Source organism: Trachurus japonicus, chromosome 18, assembly GCF_045865225.1.
Source record: "Trachurus japonicus isolate A0001 chromosome 18, Traja_1.0".
NCBI classification, from domain to species: Eukaryota; Metazoa; Chordata; class Actinopteri; order Carangiformes; family Carangidae; genus Trachurus; species Trachurus japonicus.
This window is the reverse complement of record NC_140924.1, coordinates 5327173-5349366: the sequence shown is the minus strand read 5'-3', so window position 1 is coordinate 5349366 and position 22194 is coordinate 5327173. Positions and strand designations below refer to the sequence as shown.

Below are 22194 nucleotides of genomic sequence, written 5' to 3'. Positions count from 1 at the left end.
GGTTTGGAAAGTCGCCAGATTTAGTGAGAAAGTTGCCAAGTTGGCAAAACTGTTGGTTTGTAACTGTTGCAACGGTGGCATATTTGCATCGTGTGAATGGTTGAATAGTTTTGATGCGAAATATTCGCCATCGAATATTTCGAGCATTGTTTATTCGTCACGTGTGAAAGGGTCTTTAGCCTCATAACTGGTTTTTTCTTCTGTCTTTTTGCATTAACATGAAGTTTTAAACAAAGTTCTTAAATAATGAAACCACTTTGTTCAATGGTTTAATTGTCTTCCCTGGAAAAATGAGACAACGTTAGCAGCTAGCTAAAGAAGAGAGTCAAACATTACACAGACAAAAAGATAAAGAACAGAAACGCATGGCGACTGTTTGCTAACGTTAAACACAAGGGGGCAGTCGCGGTCTGAGAAGTGAAGCTCACTTCCGCGATCAAAAAACTGCAATCCCCTCTTCTTCCTCTGGGGGCTGGTGTCAGAAAGCAGCATTCTCCATAGACCCCCATGTTAAAATCGCCGACTTTACATCCTCAATACACATGATCAAAGCCTGGTGTCAGAACGTTTTTTGGTCTCAATCGATAGTTTCTACCCCCGCACACACTCTGAGGGGGGTGAATTTTTTTTAACTCTACCGTTTTATTATTAGGTTTAAAATTCTGGCCAATTAGGGCGTGGAAACGTTGAGTGACAGGTCCGAGCAGCTCCGTGGACAGCTGCTTCGAGGCCAGTGGGCGGGTTCTCGGCCGGCCAATCCAACATGGCGCTGTTCAGGCCGCCATATTGGAGTCACAAAAACGACTCCCCACAACCAATGGGTGACGTCACGGATGCTACGTCCATTCTTTTTACAGTCTATGGGCAAACACAACGACTCTACATACAAGTTTATATACAACATGGCGACTGTGTGTTATTCTGCCCCCTAGTGGTGAAACTCTGCACTGTCTCACCTGTAACTTACCTGTGTCTGTCTGTTTCTCTGTCGTCCCACAGGTTGCGTCCAAGTGTGTGCGTTTGTCAGATAGTGTGTGTGTGTGTGTGTGTGTGTCCGTGAAATGCCGCTGCCGGATGAACACGTGTGATTGGACATGGAGGGCGTCAGCGCAGCAGCCAACGACTCACAGGAGCAGTTCAACCTCCTGCCCCCCCTGCCTGACGACGTCGACCCCGGCAACCTGGTCTACCATGACTACGACCCCAACAGCGTCGGGGGCGTCGGGGGCGGCGTGGGCGGGGCAATCCCCCCGGCGCTGCCGCCGTTCGTCTTCGAGGGCGTGAACTTCCCCGAGGACCCGATCAGACTGCTGAGCGTCCAGGTGGGTGACTAACTGTAATAAAACCTCCACATCGATCTGAGAGGGAAAGTTCATCAGCTCCACTTTGCTTTACTCATTGATAATCAATAATCACTTCCCCTCTTTCACAATAAAAGCCTTTTTTTCTAGAATAGCAGCTTTGATGATACAAACACCTGCACAACCAATCAAATCAACCGCAGCTGTCAATCAATTATGTCACACATCACAATCAGCCACCGAGGGGCGCTCTAGATGTTTAGGTCTCACGTTTAAAGGGATAGTTCACCCAAAATTGAAATTGGATTGAAGTAATTTCACTCATTATCTCCTCCCCCTCATGTGGACTAAGGGCTGGGAGAAGTTTCAGAGTCCTCCGTGGCTTCTCTGAGTTACAGGGGGTCTCGGCGTAGCAGTGCATGTCCATATAACGGTTGAAAATGGATACCAACTGTCTTAGTAACAAAAAGACAAATCCAAATACCTCCATGCTGCTCGTATGTAATGTCCGTCTTGTATTGAACCCCTGAAATGCGAAATTGCTTCAATCCAATTTCAATTTTGGGTGAACTATCCCTTTAAAGAGCTAGCTGTTATTTAATGCTCGGGACAGACAAACTATTCACATAAAAGAAGCAAGAAGCACTGAAGACCTTTTATATTCTCTTGCTGTCTAGTCTTTTCTGGTGTTATAACCTCTTTTTTTAACATTCGTCTCTGGTGTTACGGTCGCTTCTGACCCATGTTTTAAATCAGCTGCTTTGTTTCCCTTGGTTATGTCGTTGGGCTTCTTTATCCATGAAAAGGTCGGTTTTGCACTTATGATTTCAGTTTGAACTGTAATTATTGTTCTTATATTAATAACCGGGTCAAAATTGACAACACCACAAATGTCATAATTTTAACCGGAGCATTTTAGAAATTTGTGAAAAAATGTTTTTTTCTTTTTTAAATACAGGTTGCTGACAAAGTCAAAAAGCCTTGATGCAATAAACACAGTTGTGTGGTACTTTTATGCATTTAAAACCTGAAAACGGGGTCAGTGGTGACCCGAACACAAGAGGAAGGTTAAATGTTTTGTCTTCTTTTCCCATCAACCTGTAAATTGCATGCATTATGTATTTTTTTTTATCTATTGCATGCTTTTATCTGGTCTCTATTGCCCTTTTACTATTATTGTATTTTTCTCTTAACCCTGGGACACACCTTTGGCTGCGTTTTGTGCATGAAAGGAGCTACGCAAATAAACTATTATTATTATACATATATATAGAGAGACAGTCAATTGTTATCGTCACGTTACAACATTTACTAATTAGTTACTAATGAATTAATTACCAGGGCAGCATCATGCTGAGGCTCATGGGAAATAAACACGGTGAAATTTTGAGCTGTAGTGACCTGATTGTGTCTCAGGAAGAGACAGAGAGGGAAACCAGTGCAACACACACACACACACACACACACACACACACACACACACACACACACACACCTCCAATCACAGTGATTAGGTGTATTCAGACATCGATCGGAGCCTTTGTATCATCAATAGGTGAACAGGTTTTTCCTGCAGAGGCAGCTGGAGGCGACGGCGTACGACAGATGTTTACAGCTGCTGTGTGTGTGTTTGTGTGTGTGTGTGTGTGTGTGTGTGTGTTCATGTGTGTGTGTGTGTGTGTGTGTGTTGGCAGGTGGTGTTGATCTTGGCCTACAGCACCATCATCGTGCTGGGGGTTCTGGGTAACTCTCTGGTCATCTACGTCATCTACCGCTTCAAGACGCTGCGCACCGTCACCAACTTCTTCATCGCCAACCTGGCAGTCGGTACGGCACACACACACACACACACACACACACACACACACACACACACACACACAGGCAGATACAAATAGACACACAAACAGCTTTGTCTCAGGATGTCGCAGGGCATTTCCCAGCTGTGACGAGTCTGACAGCATTGGATTAGGATGTGTGTGTGTGTGTGTGTGTGTGTGTGTGTGTGTGTGTCCTCTGTAGGTCGCCGGCGCTGATGACTCAAACATCTGTCAGCTGTTATCTGGTGTGCGTGTGTGTGATGTGTGTGATGTGTGTGTCTGACATTCGCTCGGTCTTGGAGGAGAAAGCGAACGTAGAAACCCGAGTGTGTGATCGTCGTATAAATAGATTTTCTGACGGAGGAGAAGAAAAACAAAGACTTTGTTTTTAAAAAAGAATTCCCAGAGGCCTTTGCGTGTCTGTGTGTCTGTCTGTGTGTCTGTCTACTCTCACGATGTAAACACCTTAACCCTTTCCCTCCCATCTTCATTTGATAACAACCATATGTGTGTGTGTTTTTTTTTGTCTTCATGTGTCTTCAAACATGAGCTCTGGTGCCGACGGGTAAATCCCATGTGTGAATGTGTACGGAGGACCGGTGATGTCACAGGAGAAGAAATTAAACTGCACATTTTAATAAATTAAAAACAATTAAAACATTTTTTTTTTTTTTTAATAAATAAAAATGTATAGTTAAACAGTCTGAACGGCCACAGGATGTAACAAGCTGTCTGCTGTAGAGAAGCTAACAGGACAAGCCAAGCTAATATATTAACAGGAAATTAAAACATAATTATTTGGCAATGGCTTTCTGCTATTTCTTATATCATAAATAAGTATTCATGATTTCATAATTTCTGTTTCCCATGCTAATTTAAATATTAAAATAAAGAAATGCTTCATCATTTCTTCTCTTCAGACACCTCTGGTCCTCCGTACATGTGACTGGAAGCTACAGTCGCAGTTACTGACCCATCGACTGTGACGACTCTGATGAAGTGAATTGATTTCTCTGTGACTGAACTCGTTACACAAACAAGATTTACGTTAGAACCGACGCAACGAGGAGACGATGGAGAAACATTATGGTTGTTGTGTTTATGTTGTCTCCAGTGTCCACATTGAACTCCGATCGAGAGCCGACCACATATCAGTAAATCATAAAAGGAAATAGAGGTAACCCTTTTATTTACAGACCGCTAATTTACTTGATAATAATAGTACTGTCATGTTATTCATGAAGGCAGAAGGTTACCCCTGCTCTTTGCTTTGAATTTTTTTGGAAAGGCCAGAATTTTCTCCACCAAGTCTTTGTAATTGACGGATATTTGTGGGCTATTTCTACACAATCAATTGTTAGTTCTCCGCTAACTTTCTCAACATTACCGAGAAATTGACCATCATTTCTAGGCTATTTCTAGACATTATGATGTAATTAATTGTTATTTCTTGGCCATTTCTTGACATCATCACGTAATTAGCGGTCTGCAAATGAAAGGGTTACCAAAGAAGGAATATAAATTGTAGAAGAAGGGAAAATGGTAGCCATCCGCAAAGTTGTGCTATTGTATGCGATTTTTTTGGCTTTTCGAAGCGTTGGAAGAAGACAACTTCAATATGATGAACGCCAAATGATAGACATTGAGGACATCCAGAAATCTGCCAGTGAAATCAAGTTTTGTTTTTAAAAGAAAAACTTGTTCCACTATCAGATTTTTCTACTTATTTCAAGTGAAAATCTGCTTGAAAGAAGTAAAAAGTGTCTAAAAACAAGCAACTTTTTAATGTGATGAGTCTTATTTTAAGTATAATGAGATTTGTTTTGACTAGAAATGACATTTTGACTAGAAATAAGACAAATATTCTTGGTACGATTTTTAGTTTTTGCAGTGTATTCAGTGACCTAAAGAAAGCAAACAGACTGAGACGTTACCTTACCTTACCTTTAACTTTAACTTTATTGATTCCTTACTGTGACATATCTCCACTGTGATGATGAAGCTACAAAAACCTTCACAAACTGAAATGAGAAATGAGACTTTTTTTTTTTTTTTTTGGTCTGTGGAGGATTTCCTTTTTCTCCACGGCCACAGATTTATTTTTGTTTTGAAAAGTGATTCATCACCGACACACAATGAATCCTGGGACCGGATCCGTTCAAAGCAGCTTTTGTTGCGGTAGAAATGAAGGAGCCTTAGAAACGAGAGACAATGAGTCTTCAAATACAGGAATAGACACCAGAATTAAGACATGAGCATTTGTTTATTTTTGCTTCACTGTGAGGTCCTTGAACGCATCAGCGGTGCCGAAATGTACAAATGTTTTACAGTTTTAGAAACATCTTCACTAGTGGGAGGCAGAGTCACATGTTAATTTACAGTTCACCTTAAAGGGATAGTTCAACATTTTAACCCCTATAGTCATAGCAGTAGGTTCGTTGCCTTTAATTGTCGGTGCAAGCTATTTTTAGAACGGCGGAGCAGAGCCGTGAGCTGCTCAGAGCTACGCTACGGAGGTTCATGGGATTTCTTGGTTTCCCTCATCAAACTCATCAAATACACAATCCAACAACTCCACAACGCTCTGGTGGACAAGTTGTGACCTGCACATTCACCACGCTATGAGATAATAACACAACGTTACCACACAGAGTTGTTTTAGAGGGAAATACAGAGACTGTTGATGAAAAACTGTCCCTGAAGGCAACGCATGCATAAATTTCCCTCTAAAACAACTCTGTCTGGTAACGTTGTGTTATTATCTCATAGCGTGGTGAATGTGCAGGTCACAACTTGTCCACCAGAGCGTTTTGGAGTTGTTAGATTGTGCATTTTATGAGTTTGAAAACCATCCTACTGCTATGAGGGATTATGACAATGGCCCAATTTGCCAAAACGTTAAACTATCCCTTTAAACACTGTGTCTGTACTGATGGGTTAGATCTTAGTGTTTCTAAAAACCCAGCTCCACTCGTTCCAGCCGTATTGTTGTAAACTCTGACTCAGCTCGACCCTCAGAAAACGCTCCAGTCACATCTCGATAAGACAAAATGAGTCGATCGTATCTGAGACATCAAACAGCCGCGAGGCCGGAGCGGCGGAGCGGCGGCGCCTTGTTTCCTCCGCGCTTCCACCGGGGGAGAGAGAGGGATTAAACCGTGTGAGTTTTAATGAGCCGAAGCTCGTCTCAACTCTGACCTCGGACATCACACAGGACGCCGGCGACAACAGAAGCCGCGACCGACACTTCACCGATCATCTGCTCAATGTGGAGCAACGAGGACGGACAGCTTGGACCACATAGTGTGATGTTGTTTTTGGCTCGTTTCTAACGAGACGAGGGTGAAGAGGCGAGATTTACAAGTTCCCTCTGCCTGTGAAGTGGCACACGATGGATGATTGTTTGAAAGATTCACACCGGTTCAAAGATTTAATCATGTTTTCAGAGTCACTGTGGGCGTTTTAATTCAAAACACTGAAAGAACAGGAGTGAAAAGTTCAATTAAAATCAATATGCAGAACACATCAAGATGGATAACAGAGTAAACATATTATAATATAAACGCATGAATTAACATGAAAACAACTAAACTAATAAATGGGATCATTATTGAACAACACGTGTGCAGACAAGCTAATAAATAAGATGCATAAAGAGTGAGGAGTAATGGGCTGTGAAGTGGAGCAGGAGGAGGAGGAAACGAGCTCTGCTGTCTGAGAGAAACACACTGATACGTTCTCCTCTTAACACACACTCCAGGGAGAGCAAATGTAACGGTAGCACCGAGTAAACAAGCACGGCTGGATGGGTACGATGTCCCCGGCCCACATGCAGCCAGGAGAGACTGGAGCTCCACGCAGAGGGACGGGTTCAGCGGAGGAGACTTCAGCGAGAGTGACGAGTTAAGAGAGAAATTTCAGGACGACGGTGAGAAAGGACAGAGTTCTGGGAAGGACAGAGACGAGTTCAGAGACTTCAGCACCATGGAGAGGGACGAGTTCAGGGAAGGAGACTCAGACTCAGAAGGAGAAGGAGAGAGAAGAGCTGCTCAACATGAGCTCCTCTATATGAGCAGCTGCTCCTGCTCCTGTTGAGTTTTACCTGCTAAATGATATCTACACTGTTTGTTCATTAGTATCATCTTTATTATTATATTATCTGTTTATTTATTTATGTTGTATGTGTTATTTTACCATTTTTGTAACGTTTTGGCAATATTGTAATGACAGTCATGCCAATAAAGCTTGTGAAATTGAAATTGAAATTGACTTCAGGGGGAGTGACGAGTCGAGAGGGAAGTTTCAGGACGACGGTGAGAAATGAGTTCTGGAAAGGACAGAGACGAGTTCAGAGACTTCAGCACCACGGAGAGGGACGAGTTCAGGGAAGGAGACTTCAGAACCAGAGACAGAGACGATTTTAGAGACTTAAAGCAGAAGTAAGCGATATTTTTGTGTTAATATAAGTCTTAAATAGTTGTATCTTCCGACAGCAATCACTTCTATAGAGTGTTTGGACCGAAACACGGGTCTGTCAGTCACTCTGCTCTGCTCTGAGCCGAGGAGAAAACTTTTCTCGTATCCTACAGTTTTTATCCAATGAGGAGAGAGAACGGCATGCAGGGCTGTGTGTGCAGCCAAGGGATGCGCCTGAATGTGGTGACGTAGGGACGAGGACTGTTATGGTGCGTTCAAGGAAACCCGTAACTCGTGTTTTTCCGACCTGTGAAGTGGTACCAGTTCGATCTGGTACGAGTTCACGGGTCAGAAGTTACGAGTGGCCGTTATAGTGACTTTCACAGGTAAAACAGGTCGGAAAAACACGAGTGGGTTGCCTGAAACGCTACAAAGTCGTAAGTTGTGACTTGAAGCTGTAATTTACGATTTCAAAAGCCTGCCTGGAACGCAGCATTAGCCAAAACGACCGGATCGCTTACTTCTGCTTTAAGGACCAGAGACAGAGACAAGTTCAGAGACTTCAGGACCAGGGGCAGAGACAAGTTCAGAAACTTTGAGTACAGAGACAGAAACGAGTACAGAGACTTCAGGGAGAGTGACGAGTCGAGAGGGAAATGGTGAGAAACAAGCAGGGCCGGCCCTAGGATGTTGGTGGCCCCCTAAACAAGGTTTTTGTTTGTGGCCCTGCACTCTAAGCGCAAACACCAAATCACTGGTTAAAACTGAATACAGACGTGTTTATCCCTCTGAGGTTTGAGGCCATTTTCTCAACTTTTACATATTTTCTTAAATGTATCTTTTTAAGATACTTGCAGATGTAACAATAGTCAAGTGTTTTATGTCTAAATATTAGAACCTCCGCTGTAAGCACACTGAGGCCAGTTTGTCCTAGAACAGAAAGAAATAATTTAGGACAAATGCTGGAAATTTGAGGTCTGCTTTTTGAAAAATGTCAAATCCCTTGTGAAAACACTTTCAGTCATGAGAATGAACTGTTTTGGTGCTTGAAATAGGATATGAATACAGTAATAGAGAAGTGTAGAAAACAAGTCTAAAATGAAATTTTGTAAGATTGCTTTTTGAGCATAAATGTTGTCATTCTGCCGTTCTATTTTCACCAAATGTCTCAAATGTGAGATAAAAGAAGCTGAATATTGACTTCACATTACATATAAAGCTCATAGCTGCACGTGCAGACCTCAGGATGTTTAAATGACATGATGAACCCCGGTACCTTTCTGATCATGTGGCCCCCCACCTAACGGCTGTGGCCCTAAACAACCGCATAGAGGGTTTATGCCAGCAGCCGGCCCTGGAAACAAGTTCTGGAAAGGACAGAGACGAGTTCAGAGACTTTCAGCACCATGGAGAGGGACGGGTTCAGGGAAGGAGACTTCAGGACCAGAGACAGAGACGATTTTAGAGACTTCAGGACCAGAGACAGAGATGATTTTAGAGACTTCAGGACCAGAGACAGAGACGATTTTAGAGACTTCAGGACCAGAGACAGAGATGATTTTAGAGACTTCAGGACCAGAGACAGAGATGATTTTAGAGACTTCAGGACCAGAGACAGAGACGAGTTCAGGGAAGGAGACTTCTGGGACAGTGACGAGTCGAGAGAGAAATTTCAGGACCACGGTGAGAAACAAGTTCTTGAAAGGACAGTGACGAGTTCAGAGACTTCAGGACCAGAGACAGAGACAACTTCAGAGAAGGAGACTTCAGGTCTACTGAAGTTCAGAGACTTTAGGACCAAGGACAATGACAGAGACGAGTTCAGAGAAGGAGACTTCAGGACCAGAGATAGAGACAAGTTCGGAAACTTTAGAGACAGAGACAAAGACAAGTTCAGAGAAGGAGACTTCAGGTCCACTTCAGATCCACTGTCCCCAGACCAGTTTAATACTAACCAGACTAAAACCAGACCACCATTAGCTTCCATACGATGGACATGAAGACGAAGCTGGTGTCTTCTTTCTCTTCTTGGGGATATTTTTGGGGCTTTTCTTGCCTCTACTCTCATTATAGGACAGTGTGAGAGAGACAGTGTGAGACAGCAGCAGCAGCAGCAGCAGCAGCGTGTGAAGACGTTTCACGCTGGGACTCTGGAGCCTCTGAAAAAGTAAAAAAAAAAAAGAAGAACCAAAAACATTTGAAGTTGAAACGACTACGAAGTCAAAACGAGCACAAAGTTCATCGACTGTAGGAGAGGAGGAGAAACTTCAGGACCTTGGACAGCGACGAGCTGGAGACTCAACATACAGATTAAAACGTCTCTTTAAAAATTAATTTTCTTTCCATGACGTCCTTCACTTTAAAGACATTAAATGAAGCTCCAGCTCCACTGATCATCTGACCTCCTGTTTCCTCCAGACTGGACTCAGTGTAACTACAGCATCAGATGATCCAGTTATAAAGAGACTTCACTCACACACTGACCTCTACATAGTCCACTTCTTCTCCTTCATCTTCTTCTTTTTCTTTTTTCTTCTTTTTCATATTTTTTTATTCATCTTTTTCTTTTTCTTCTCCTTCTTCTTCGTCTTCTTCATCTTCGTCTTTTTTCTTCTTCTTCATCATCTTCATCTTTTTTTATTCATATTTTTCTTCTTCGTCTTCTTCATCTTCTCCTTTTTTCTTCTTCTTTTTCTTTTTCTTCTTCATCTTCTCCTTTTTTCTTCTTTTTCATATTTTTTTATTCTTCGTCTTCTTCATTTTCATCTTTTTTCTTCTTTTTCTTCTTCTTCGTCTTCTTCATCTTCTCCTTTTTTCTTCTTCGTCATCTTTATCTTTTCCTTTTTTCTTTTTCTTCTCCTTTTTTCTCCTTTTTCTTCCTCATATTTTTTTATTCATCTTTTTCTTCTCCTTCGTCTTCTTCTTCTCCTTTTTCTTCTTCTTTGTCTTTTTCATCTTTTTTTCTTCATCTTTTTCTCCTTCTTTCTTCTTCTTTTTCTTCTTCTTCTTCTTCTTCCTGACTCTAGTCAAACAGAAGAAGCTGCTGATGTTGAAAATGGTTTTGTTTTCTGGAGGAATTCACTTTCCTGTGTCTCTGACTCACTGACCCACACGTCCTCCAGTGTGTGTGTGTGTGTGTGTGTGTGTGTGTGTGTGTGTGTGTGTGTGCGGAGCGGCCATCGCTGCATCTGGTGAGGGGGGAATTTCAAATTAAAACGAACGAAGCCTCCTGGTGAATTTGTTCCCTCTCGTCTCGGCTGCAGCTGTTAGGAAATAAGAAACCAACCAACCCCAATGTGTGTGTGTGTGTGTGTGTGTGTTTTAGCCGTACATGAGTGTGTGTGTGTGTGTGTGTGTTGCCCCGAGTGTCAGTTGTTCTGAAAACTATATATAAAAAAATTTAAACTGGATGCAGCGTAAAACTGAACTGCCGGCTATCATTAGTAAATACACACACACACACTGATGGCCGTGTCCTGGACTAAAAATATTAATTTGCTGTTTTGCCTTTTGAGTTTTACAAGTTTTGGACGTTAAATTATGAACTAAGTAAAACTCAGTGTGTGTGTGTGTGTGTGTCCTCACAGAGACGTGGACAGACGCCTCCGTCACCATTAAAGCTGCTGCTTCTCTTCACTTTGATGTTTCTCTTTGTTCTGCTGTTTTTCTCAGACACTCTGAAGGTGACGAGACGTTTCTTAAAACACTGAGAAACAAAGTGAGAACGGCTCGACGTGACGTAAACAACATGAACAATTCATAAACAGGAAACATTAATTATATATTCATGAGGCTACGGGGGCAGAGAAGGGACAATTTAGTTAAAAACGTTCAGACCGAGTCGCTAAAAGACTTTCCCTCCTGAGACGTAGCGTCGGTCCCACTTCCTGTAGCTAACTCCTTCAAATTAAAAGCCCTCCAGCGTTTCATTAGTCATTAGAGGCTTTTATTGCTGCCGACGACAACAACGTCACTATCCTTCACCGCCAGTTAACGGTTGCTACGGTTGCAGTCCAGCGAGGCCGTTCGATTGGACGACAGGGAGGAAGTCATTGTGTCGTTGTGTTGTTGTGTTGTTGTAGGTCTGCACTGCAGAAACTCAAAATCTTTCCAAGAATATTTGTCTTATTTCTTGTCAAAATGTCTCATTTCTAGTCAAAACTAATCTCTTTCCACTTAAAATAAGACTCATCACCTAAAAATGAACTTGTTTTAGATAATTTTCACTTGTTTCAAACTAATTTTCACTTGAAATAAGTAGAAAAATCTGCCAGTGAAAGCAAGTTTTTTGTGCTTGTAATAAGAAAGAAAAACTTGCAGATTCTTCTACTTATTTCAAGTGAAAATCTGCTTGAAAGAAGTAAAAAGTGTCTAAAAACAAGCTGCTTTTTAATGTTATGAGTCTTATTTTAAGTATAATGAGATTTGTTTTCACTAGAAATAAGACAAATATTCTTGGTAAGATTTTTGAGTTTTTGCAGTGTGTTTACGTGTGGAGCTGCATGTCCTTCTTCTCCTTCTTTGATTCACTGAGTGAGAGTCACTGACACGTTTTTTTTTACATTTTAACGTGTTTTCTTTTTTAAAGTCTGGGTTTTAATCTGGACTGACAAATTGTCATGGAAACGAAGCGAGTCATCCACAGTGACCTTTGATCATGTGACAAACAAACTCATCTCTCAGTATATCAGTTTGTCCTTTCTCTCTCTTCTCTCTCTCTCTGTCTCTTCTTTTTCTCTCCCTTTTTCTCTTCTCCACCTCCCCCTCCTCTCTCGCTCAAATTGAATTCAAATTCTCTTTATTGGCATGCATGTTACCAGAACTATGTTGCCAAAGCATCAAGAATCAATGAAACAAAACCAATACAACTCCCAGAATCAAATAAATAAAATAAAATAAAAATAAAAAGTATAGGCTACATTTATATACCCTGTGTGTGTGTGTGTGTGTGTGTGTGTGTGTGTGTGTGTGTGTGTGTGTGTGTGTGTGTGTGGTGATGAAGAACTGTCTCTCTTCTCTCCCTCCCTCTGCCCTGAAGCGTAACAGGAAGTAGAAAGATGAAATCAGGGGAGTTTAGAGGGCGGGGGGGTGGATGATGTCATCAGTGTGGACAGTTTTTGTCTGACATGATCTGAACTTTGCTCCGAGGTCTCGTCCTCGCGGAGTCGACCGACGTCAGTCTGTTGTCATCTTGTGTAGCGCCTGTAGGGAAACACACACACACACACACACACACACACACACACATTGTAAAATGAAGATATTTTGGTCCTCGAAGGTCAAAGGTCAAAGGTCAGGGTCACAGTGATGTTTCTGAGGTTTTTTGTCCCTAAAAGTCAAACTGCTTCCAGAGCGTGATGCGTTCAGGGCCCCACGGGGAAAAAAACAATTCATCATCATCATCGTCGCCGTTCAGCAGCTGTCGACGCTCACACGGACCGATGTGGATGAGATTGTGTCGATCATGTGACCTGTTTGGAACAGATGGTCTCTCTCTCTCTGTCTGTGATGTTCACCAGTTGTTTTATCTGTGTGTGTGTGTGTGTGTGTGTGTGTGTGTGTGTGTGTGTGTGTCCTCAGACGACCTGTTTGTCTGAGCAGATGAAGCGAACAACTGTTTTTCTATGAGAACTCGTCTTTGTTCATCACAAAGTGACACAACGTAAAGATGCAAATAATTTAACACTATCATTTTGTGTGTATTTGTGTGTGTGTGTGTGTGTGTGTGTCTCTGCAGCCGACCTGCTGGTCAACACTCTGTGTCTGCCCTTCACCCTGGTCTACACGCTGCAGGGGGAGTGGAAGTTCGGCAGCACGCTGTGTTTCCTGCTGCCGTACGCCCAGGGCCTCGCCGTGCACGTCTCCACGGTGACGCTCAACGTCATCGCCCTGGACCGCCACAGGTGGGCGGAGTTTTTATGTTGGAGGAGGTTGGGAATGTTAAAGACTGCAGTTGTTTGTTTTTTTATTTTTGGCAATGTTGGACGTCTCAGTGTCTTCGACAAAATAAAAAAACATTTGAAAACGAAAAAGAAAAATTGGGACATTTACTAAGATCAACTCAGTTACGGCGTGTTCACACCGGACGCAAGGCAAATTTTTCGCGCGATCAGATTACATACAAAGTCAATGTACAGACGCAAATTTGTGACGCGAATGGCGTGCCGCGAATGATGCGCCGCAAATTACGCGAAAACGCAAAATTCGCCCGTGCGAAATATTCGCGCGAATGCCGCGAGTAAAAACAAATATTCCAGCGGGCAAACTTGAGCGAGTAGAGCGAGGCGAATATTTTACTTGCACCCGTTAGGACCGAGAAAAGTGGAGCTGGAACTTTAACTCAGGTTTATTCAGTTTAAATTGAGGTGACGTCAGGTGACCAGGAAGTACCTGAAAACAAAACTGGAAACAGGCAGAAAACAAAACAACCCATAGTAAAAGTGGAAGAAAAAGTCCAAATTAGTTTTTTGTAGATTAATTTGTTAAAATTTTTCCTTGTTGAATTGAAAAAGCAACAGATATCAATCAGCTGCCAGGAAAGTAAAGGTAAATATTTCAAAATAAAAGCCAAGAAGATGGTGTGTGTGTGTATGTAAAGTCACATTAAAATACAAAACACACATATATATATATCCTATATATACATATAACAAGCTAACAGCTGATTCGACAACAACAGGAAACAACACAATGATTTTTATGTCTTGCAATTTACAATTGTGAGCGACGTCAACAAAACATGCAGATGATTGGAGCGTTGGAGCTAGAACAGTCTCATAATAAATAAATGCACACAGAAATTAATAATTACACAAAAGAAGATTCACAAATTCATTTGTGTCTTGAGTCACGTAAATCCCCAAATACATTTTGTGAATTTATTAATTTCTGTGTGAATGTATTCATTATGAGACTGTTCTAGCTCCATACATCATGAGTCCGTCATCTGGTTGTATCTTGGAGTTTTCAGACTCTCACGTCCTGGTGTAAAAAAAAACGGTTCATTTGAACGCAGCAGGACAACGCTCTCCTGCTCTGTTGCTATGGCACGGTGAGGCGTTCAAGGGTCGGCTGGATCGTGGGAGTGGAGAGCAGCAGAGCAGCAGAGCAGCAGAGCGACCGGGTTTCAGATGAACGTCGGTCTCATCTGAATAACTCCGACCTGTCTGACCCTTAAAGCTGCTGGAAGTGAAACTCAACTCATCAGTGTCGGATTGAAACGAGCGTTAATGAGCCGAGTCCGGACATGGAAATTAAATATTCACCATTTAGGTAAAGTTCCTACAAAGCACACACACACACACCTTTGAACACATCTTTTTAAAAACACACATTTGGTCCTGTGAGATGTTCTTGGAGCTCCGACAGTCTGGTTTCATTATTTCTGTCTTTTGTCTCCACCACCTGTCCGGGGACTGCAGATGGACGCCGGCTACAAAGCGTTTCCTTTTTGTTTTTGTTTTTTCTTTCTTTCTGTTTCGGCAGATGGTTCCTGACGGATAAAACCAGAAGTGAAAACATTTCAAGTCCTGAGCATCTGCGCCGCGTGTTCGCCACTCAGTCAATTAGGCAACTGTTAACACACTGACATGTTCAATGTGAAACAAAGTTTTAAAACTTCACTGTGTCTGAGCTCCTGTGAGCTGAAGTTTCAGGCTCTGAAATTGATGAAAACTTACTGTTTCTGTCTTTTTAAGTCTCTGGATTTTTGATGTATGTGTAAAGGCCTTAGAGACAAAATGTCAGTAAAAATGGGCTATACAGATAAAATTGCCTTGCCTTTTCAAATTAAAGGTATAAAATGCCCCCCAAAAAATCAAATGCAAATTAAAAACATGTCCATGTCCCTCCCTACCCCCACCCCCTGAGGTAATGATGTCATTTAGCGACTTCTAGCGACTTTTACGACAGCCAATAGCGACTTTGCTTACCAAGGAGTTGGCAATATTGGGAACAGCTCGTAACACCACATGGATTTCAATCTCAGGAGCCTGAAAATTACAGATTATTTTGTCAATTCTCACATTTTGGGGCCAGAAGGCAAGACAAACACCCAAAGAGCCTTCAAAAAGTGATATTTCCATAATATGTTGCCTTTAAAGCCTTGTATTAGCCTCTTACTTTAACAGCATTGGGTTAGGGTTAGATTGATTCATTGCTGAAGATCCTGCTGAACAAAACCTGTTATTACATTATAGTTTGTGTAATGATCCAAAATAGGCTACCTTGGAAACAAGGGTGATGCTAACACACGAATAAAAAAGCAGGCAAATTTTAAATTTCAGTTTTTCTATTTGCACAAAACAATCCTGTAAGATTCATCAATAAAATAGTTAAAAGATGTAACCTAAAGCTAATTAACTTACATAACTGGGACATTAGAAGTAGGTTTAAACCCAAACATGGAGTTGAGAGATGCTAACACGCTAACTGAGGGTTGTGGCTTTGTCGCTACAAGTGAATCCCCTCTCACACAACCTCTGTAAACCTTTGTTCGTACAGAAACATGAAGCAGTGCAGCTCTGAAAAAAACAACATGATAATACATTTACAGGAGCATAATTGGATGTAATGTAATTTCATCAGTGTTGTGTCTGCTGCGTAGTTTGGGCGAGGACGAAGTGTTGCTATTTAATCGTCAGCAGATATTAACATAACGAGCTTCATTAAAGCGAGTTCTCTCCTCCGGCTCTGTCTGTATGCAGCACGGTGACTAACTGCGCGGCCACCGGCACAATAATCACCCGCCGCTCTGTTGGAAGAGCAGAGAGTAAACTTGGCTGCAGATGTAAATGAGTCTGGTGAGTTTGTGTGAATCAAACAGAAACAGCAGAGAGAGCTAGTCAAAGCGTTGTCCCCAAAAACTCGAGAGGGAAAAAAAAGGCAACTTCCTTTCTTTTAAAGAGGTCACAGTGGCGACGGCGGCCACAGAAGACGTTCCCTCTCAGGTTCCTGTCTCAGCTGGGACGGTGGAAGCTAAAAGCAGCTTCGCCGGCGTTTGATCCAATCGGCAAAACAAGGAACAGACGGCCGCCAGGAGCCCACAGAGACCCAGTTGGCTGGTTTGGTTTGTGAGCGCGGGCGAAGCTGCCAGGACGTTTACAGCTCAGCTCAGCTTTATTGCTGAGTGGAGGCCACAACAAGGAACCTGAGCAGCAGCGTAACGAGTTCATCCGTCTCCTGCTTGTCACTGCTGCTGCTGCTGCTGCTGCTGCTGCTGAGTAGGACTGAGTGGGTCTCTGCTGAAGTTTGGCTCCGGGTCTAATGAACTGTTTTTCCTTCAGTTTGAGAAGAGTCAGCTGCAGAGTTTAGAGTTAAACTGGCAGAGCAGAGATGGAGCTCAGGTCCAGTCCAGTCCAGTCTGTCATGTATGTACCTGTATGTTGCGGGAGCGTACCTATGTTCCCTGGGTCCTATGTTCCCCACTCGGGGAATATAGGACCCTCTTTTTGAAAATGGGTCCTATGTTCCCCGGTTTTCCCAAAAAGGGTCCTATGTTCCCCGGTCGCAATACATACTGGGGAACATAGGACCCTTTTTCTGAAAAAGGGTCCTATGTTCCCCGCTGTCGCTGGTCGATGGACTCTCTCTACCTATCTGGACTCTCTATCTATCTGGCCTGTCTAGCCTTTACCTGGTCTTTTTACAAACTTAACCAACTCCTTTCTTCATTGCCTAAACCCAACCAATTGGACAACTACACTTCTCACTCAAAGTCACAAAAAAGGGGGAAAAAGCGGAGAACATAGGACCCTTTTTTAGAAAAAGGGTTCTATGTTCCCCGGTCTGGACACAGCGGGGAACATAGGACCCTTTTTTAGAAAAAGGGTCCTATGTTCCCTGGTCCCATACAAAGTGGGGAACATAGGACCCCGGGAACATAGGGATGATCCTGTATGTTGCAACATTGATCCCAAAGAGGCACCCTACATCATAAAGACTATAGAATCTGTAGCATCAATCTTCCGTCCACCCAGAACTCCACATTACCACTACACTACACCACTACCTTAAGCAGTCTTCTTGGCAATAAGCTTGACATGAAAAGAATCTTTGGAGGCATTAACTCTGTTCAAAAAATAACTTTACTTAACCTTCCTCTTGTGTTCGGGTCACCAGTGAACGGTTTTCAAGTTTTTAATGCATAGAAGTACCACATGAATTTGTTTATAGCATCAAGGCTTTTTGACTTTGTCAGGAACCTCTATTTAAACAAAACAAAACAAAACAAAAACTTTAACCACATCATTACTGTAGTTACCATGAAAGTAAAAGTTGCAGAAATAGCTTATTTTTATTTCAAAATGTTGTGCTTTGTTGTGCCTATAGAAGCTTATATAGCAGCACAACGCTGTGATAACGACCTGATTAGCTGATACTGTAACTTTATCAATGAACATGTTGGTGTGAGCAGATGATGATTCTTGTTATGTCACTTTTCTTTTGCTGTTGTGGAGTTGTTGTAAATGACGGAGCTGTGGCTGTGTCATCAGCCCACACACCTCCACCTCCACCTCCACCTGCTGTGGACCGTTCATCCACCACCACATTAAAAACCGCCTACAGCTCCGGTCCAGAGAAAACAAGCTGGTCTTAGTCACCGTGGCTGATTTACATCTGATCCAACCAGGACTGTGGCTCCAGCTGCAACATTTTCATACATCTCATTTCCTTTGTAAAGCCTGAGGTCTGTTGGTGCTGCTACTCCCCCACAGCTCCGGAGAGACGCAGCTGGAAAATCTGAACAACTGTTTGACAGATTTACAAGAAATCTGTCAGAAACATCCACAGTCAGAAAACGTTTGAGCCTCCGACAGGTTTTCAGCTGAAATGTGTCTCCAGTTTTCATGCTCTCCTGAGGATCAACCCTCGCGCTGGACTTCTTGTCCAAACAGGAAGTTGACAAGTTGGTGCCCAGTGGTGAAAGCAGCTCTATTGTTAGCTATTTTTGTTGTTAGCATTGTAAGCTAATAATTTGTGCATGACAGCAATATCACAACATGTCAAAGCTGTACAACACTGTTGCTAAGATGAATTTAACAACACAAAAACAGACAAAGTAGGTAAACACTGTGACGTTCTGCTTTTATTCACTGTTGGCGCTCGGGGCGGCCATCTTGGATTATTAGCTCAGAGTTAGTGAAGATCATCTGACTTCAGGAGGTGTGTATCATAGCGAAGCTGACTGAAAACTTGGAAAATCAGACGTCTCAGTTTTGATGGACCACCACAATCTCCCACATGTGATGTTTTGGATCCTACTTCCTGTCCAAGCAGGAAGTTGCATCATAGGACAGGACCTGCTTTGTCCAACTAGTGCGGACTAGTGAGACTTGTTGCGTACGAACCGATGAAGCCCCGTTGGATAAGAGGCGAAACGTCTTCCCAGACAAATACAAGTCCAGTTGCCTATGATTCAATTTGCCCAGAAAAGAACGATGACCTGGATGAATAAGGATATCCATAGACATGTGACTGGATCATTACATACAAATACTGAAGGAAGTTCATAAAACTCACATCAGGGAACAAAAAGAACAGAAAAACAGCAAAACGCTGCTTCATCATGTTTCCTCAGGGTCCTAGAGATTCTGGAGATTCATTATTTCCTTCACGTGTCAGAGAAGAAGCAGAAAACTCTGCAGATTATTGAACATTTACAAGAACCAGGAGGAGGTTTCAGTTCTTGTAGCTGCTCATTCACAGACGTCCTCCATTATTCATGACTGATGTGCACCAGTGTCTTCCTGCTCTAAAGGTGGACTCAGACCTGCGGCGTTGTGTAACTGTGTTGTGTGTGTGTGTGTGTTGCAGGTGCATCGTGTACCACCTGGAGACCAGGATGCGGAAGGACGTGTGTTTCGGGGTGATAGCGCTGACCTGGGTGCTGAGCGCCGTGCTGGCCAGCCCCCTGGCCATCTTCAGAGAGTACGGCTCCTTCACGCTGGAGCCGGGACACACTATACAGGTACACACACACACACACACACACACACACACTCACACCTGTAGCACTGTGTCTCTGAATCAAACACTCCCTCCTCATTCGTCGCTTTGATCTTGGTCCTCGCTGCCTCCTCTTCGTGTCTTTCATCTCTCTCTCTTTCTTTCCTTCCATCCCTTTCTTTCCTCACTCTTTTCATCACCTCCTTCTCCACCTCCTTTAACCTTTCTCTCTTCCCTCTCTTATCTTCCCTTTAACTCCCTCCCTGTGTCCTTCCTTCCTCCTCTCTGGTTAATATTTCAGCAGCACCATTGTCTTATTTGACTCATTTGTTTCAGATTTCACTCTCTCACATTATCATATTTTCATATTATCTCCGTTCCCTTTCATCCTGCTCTCATCCGTCCTCCACTAAACGCTGCTGAAGTCACATCTTCTCTTTGTTTTTTATCTTTTTCAGGGTAATATTGAAACCGTTGCTTCATTATTTTGGGTTATGTATGGCTGTTTGACTTTTTATTATTCAGCTCCTTTTGTTTGCTGCTGCAAAAATAAAAGGTTCCAAGTCCTTCCAACTCCCATCTAAATCAAATATAAAACTAATCAAATCTATAATGATCTATTTGTGAAAGTCTAATTAAAACTAAATAAGGCTGATATACTGATGTATTTACTCTAATTATGTAGAAGTTTTACCTAAAGTAAAAGAAACAAATCAAACCTGAACTCAAATGAAAGAAAGGCTAAATTAAACCCATTCAATCTGATAATTATATAAAACACATTAAACCAAATCAATCAAACTGAATTAAACTCATTTAATCTAAATTCATATATTAAACTTAATGAATGTAAATGAGTCTGGTCGACAAAATAATCTCATCTCAAGCCTCATTTAGTCGCTTCAGGGCGAGGAGGCTTCAAACTGGTGGATCCAACATTTCCCATGATTCATTGCAGCACTGAGAGTCGTAATGGTAAATGTTTTTATTATCTTTCAGCTCGAGTAAACATCAAATGATGAAACTGTCACAAACAGAGAGTTTAAAACTCCTCAGTGGACCCGAACGTCTCATTTCATGGTCTAGTAAAAGCCACAGCTTTGACCTCGACTCATTTAAAGAAACCTGAATAAATCAGATTTAAAGGGATAGTTCAACAGTTTGGCAAATTGGCCCATTGCCATAATCCCTATAGTCGTAGCAGTAGGTTTGTTACCTTTAATTGTCGGTGCAAGCTATTTTTAGAACGGCGGAGCAGAGCCGTGAGCTGCTCAGCTCATGGGATTTCTTGGTTTCCCTCATCAAACTCATCAAATACACAATCCAACAACTCCACAACGCTCTGGTGGACAAGTTGTGACCTGCACATTCACCACGCTATGAGATAATAACACAACGTTACCACACAGAGTTGTTTTAGAGGGAAATGCAGAGACTGTTGATGAAAAATGCATGAATTGCATGAATTTCCCTCTAAAACAACTCTGTCTGGTAACGTTGTGTTATTATCTCATAGCGTGGTGAATGTGCAGGTCACAACTTGTCCACCAGAGCGTTGTGGAGTTGTTGGATTGTGTATTTGATGAGTTTGATGAGGGAAACCAAGAAATCCCATGAGCCTCCGTAGCGTAGCTCTGAGCAGCTCACGGCTCTGCTCCGCCGTTCTAAAAATAGCTTGCACTGACAATTACAGTAAAGGTAACGAACCTACTGCTATGACTATAGGGATTATGGCAATGGGCCAATTGGCCAAAATGTTGAACTATCCCTTAAATCATATCAACGTACATATAAATCAATTGTTTTATTTGGACCCTGTGTTTCCGTCTGCAGGTGTGTACAGAGAAGTGGCCGGGGAAAAGCACCGACGGCACCGTCTACAGCATCTCCATGTTGATCCTGCAGTACTTCCTGCCGCTGTCCATCATCTCCTTCGCCTACGCCCGCATCTGGTCCAAGCTGCGCGGCCACGTCAGCCCGGCCGAGAACAGCGGCAGCGCCGGCTCGGAGCGCCACCGCCGCCGCCGCAAGACCACCAAGATGCTGGTGACCATGGTGGTGGTGTTCGCCGTCAGCTGGCTGCCCTTCCACGCCTTCCAGCTGGCCACCGACATCGACAGCTCGGTGCTGGACATGCGCGACTTCCGCCTGCTCTACACCGTCTTCCACGTGGTCGCCATGTGCTCCACCTTCGCCAACCCGCTGCTGTACGGCTGGATGAACCGCAACTACCGCGCCGCCTTCCTCGCCGTCTTCAAGTGTCGTCGGCGCGGCGGCGAGAGGGGGAGGGGCGGCCGGCTGGACAGCATCCACCCCGTCGGGGGCGGGGGAGGAGGAGGAGGAGGAGGAGGAGGCGGAGGAGCAGGAGGAAGAGCGAAGAAGATAGTGCTGGAGACGCAGGACGTGGTGTCGACCCGCCTCAACGCCACCGACGTGTGAGAGCCGGAGGGAAGAAAAGAAAAGGAAAGGAAGAAGAAGAGGGTGACGGAGGAGAGATGATGATAAAACAATGATGGAGAGACAGAAGAAGGAACAAAAGGAGAGAAAATCATTGTCAGGAAAAATCGTTTGTTCCCCCCGAAGACAAGAAGAGGAGCAGGATTCAACACGGAGAGAGAGAGAGAGGGACAGAGGAGATAAAAGACGTGAGAGAAAATAGAAACGACAGAGCGAGGAGGAAGAAGAAGCCGACGGGGGATTTATAAGAGTTT

General features: G+C 43.1%; 1 protein-coding gene across 1 annotated transcript; it reads left to right on the top strand.

The window, feature by feature from the left end:
- Positions 1-1028: 1028 nt before the first annotated feature.
- npy2rl (neuropeptide Y receptor Y2, like) lies at positions 1029-21922 on the top strand. Its single transcript, XM_085806480.1, has 5 exons — positions 1029-1322; positions 2996-3128; positions 13275-13440; positions 19352-19505; positions 21317-21922. Exons 1-5 carry the CDS (start codon positions 1095-1097, stop codon positions 21920-21922), a joined length of 1287 nt encoding a protein of 428 aa, XP_085662606.1. The 5' UTR covers positions 1029-1094.
- Positions 21923-22194: the final 272 nt, after the last annotated feature.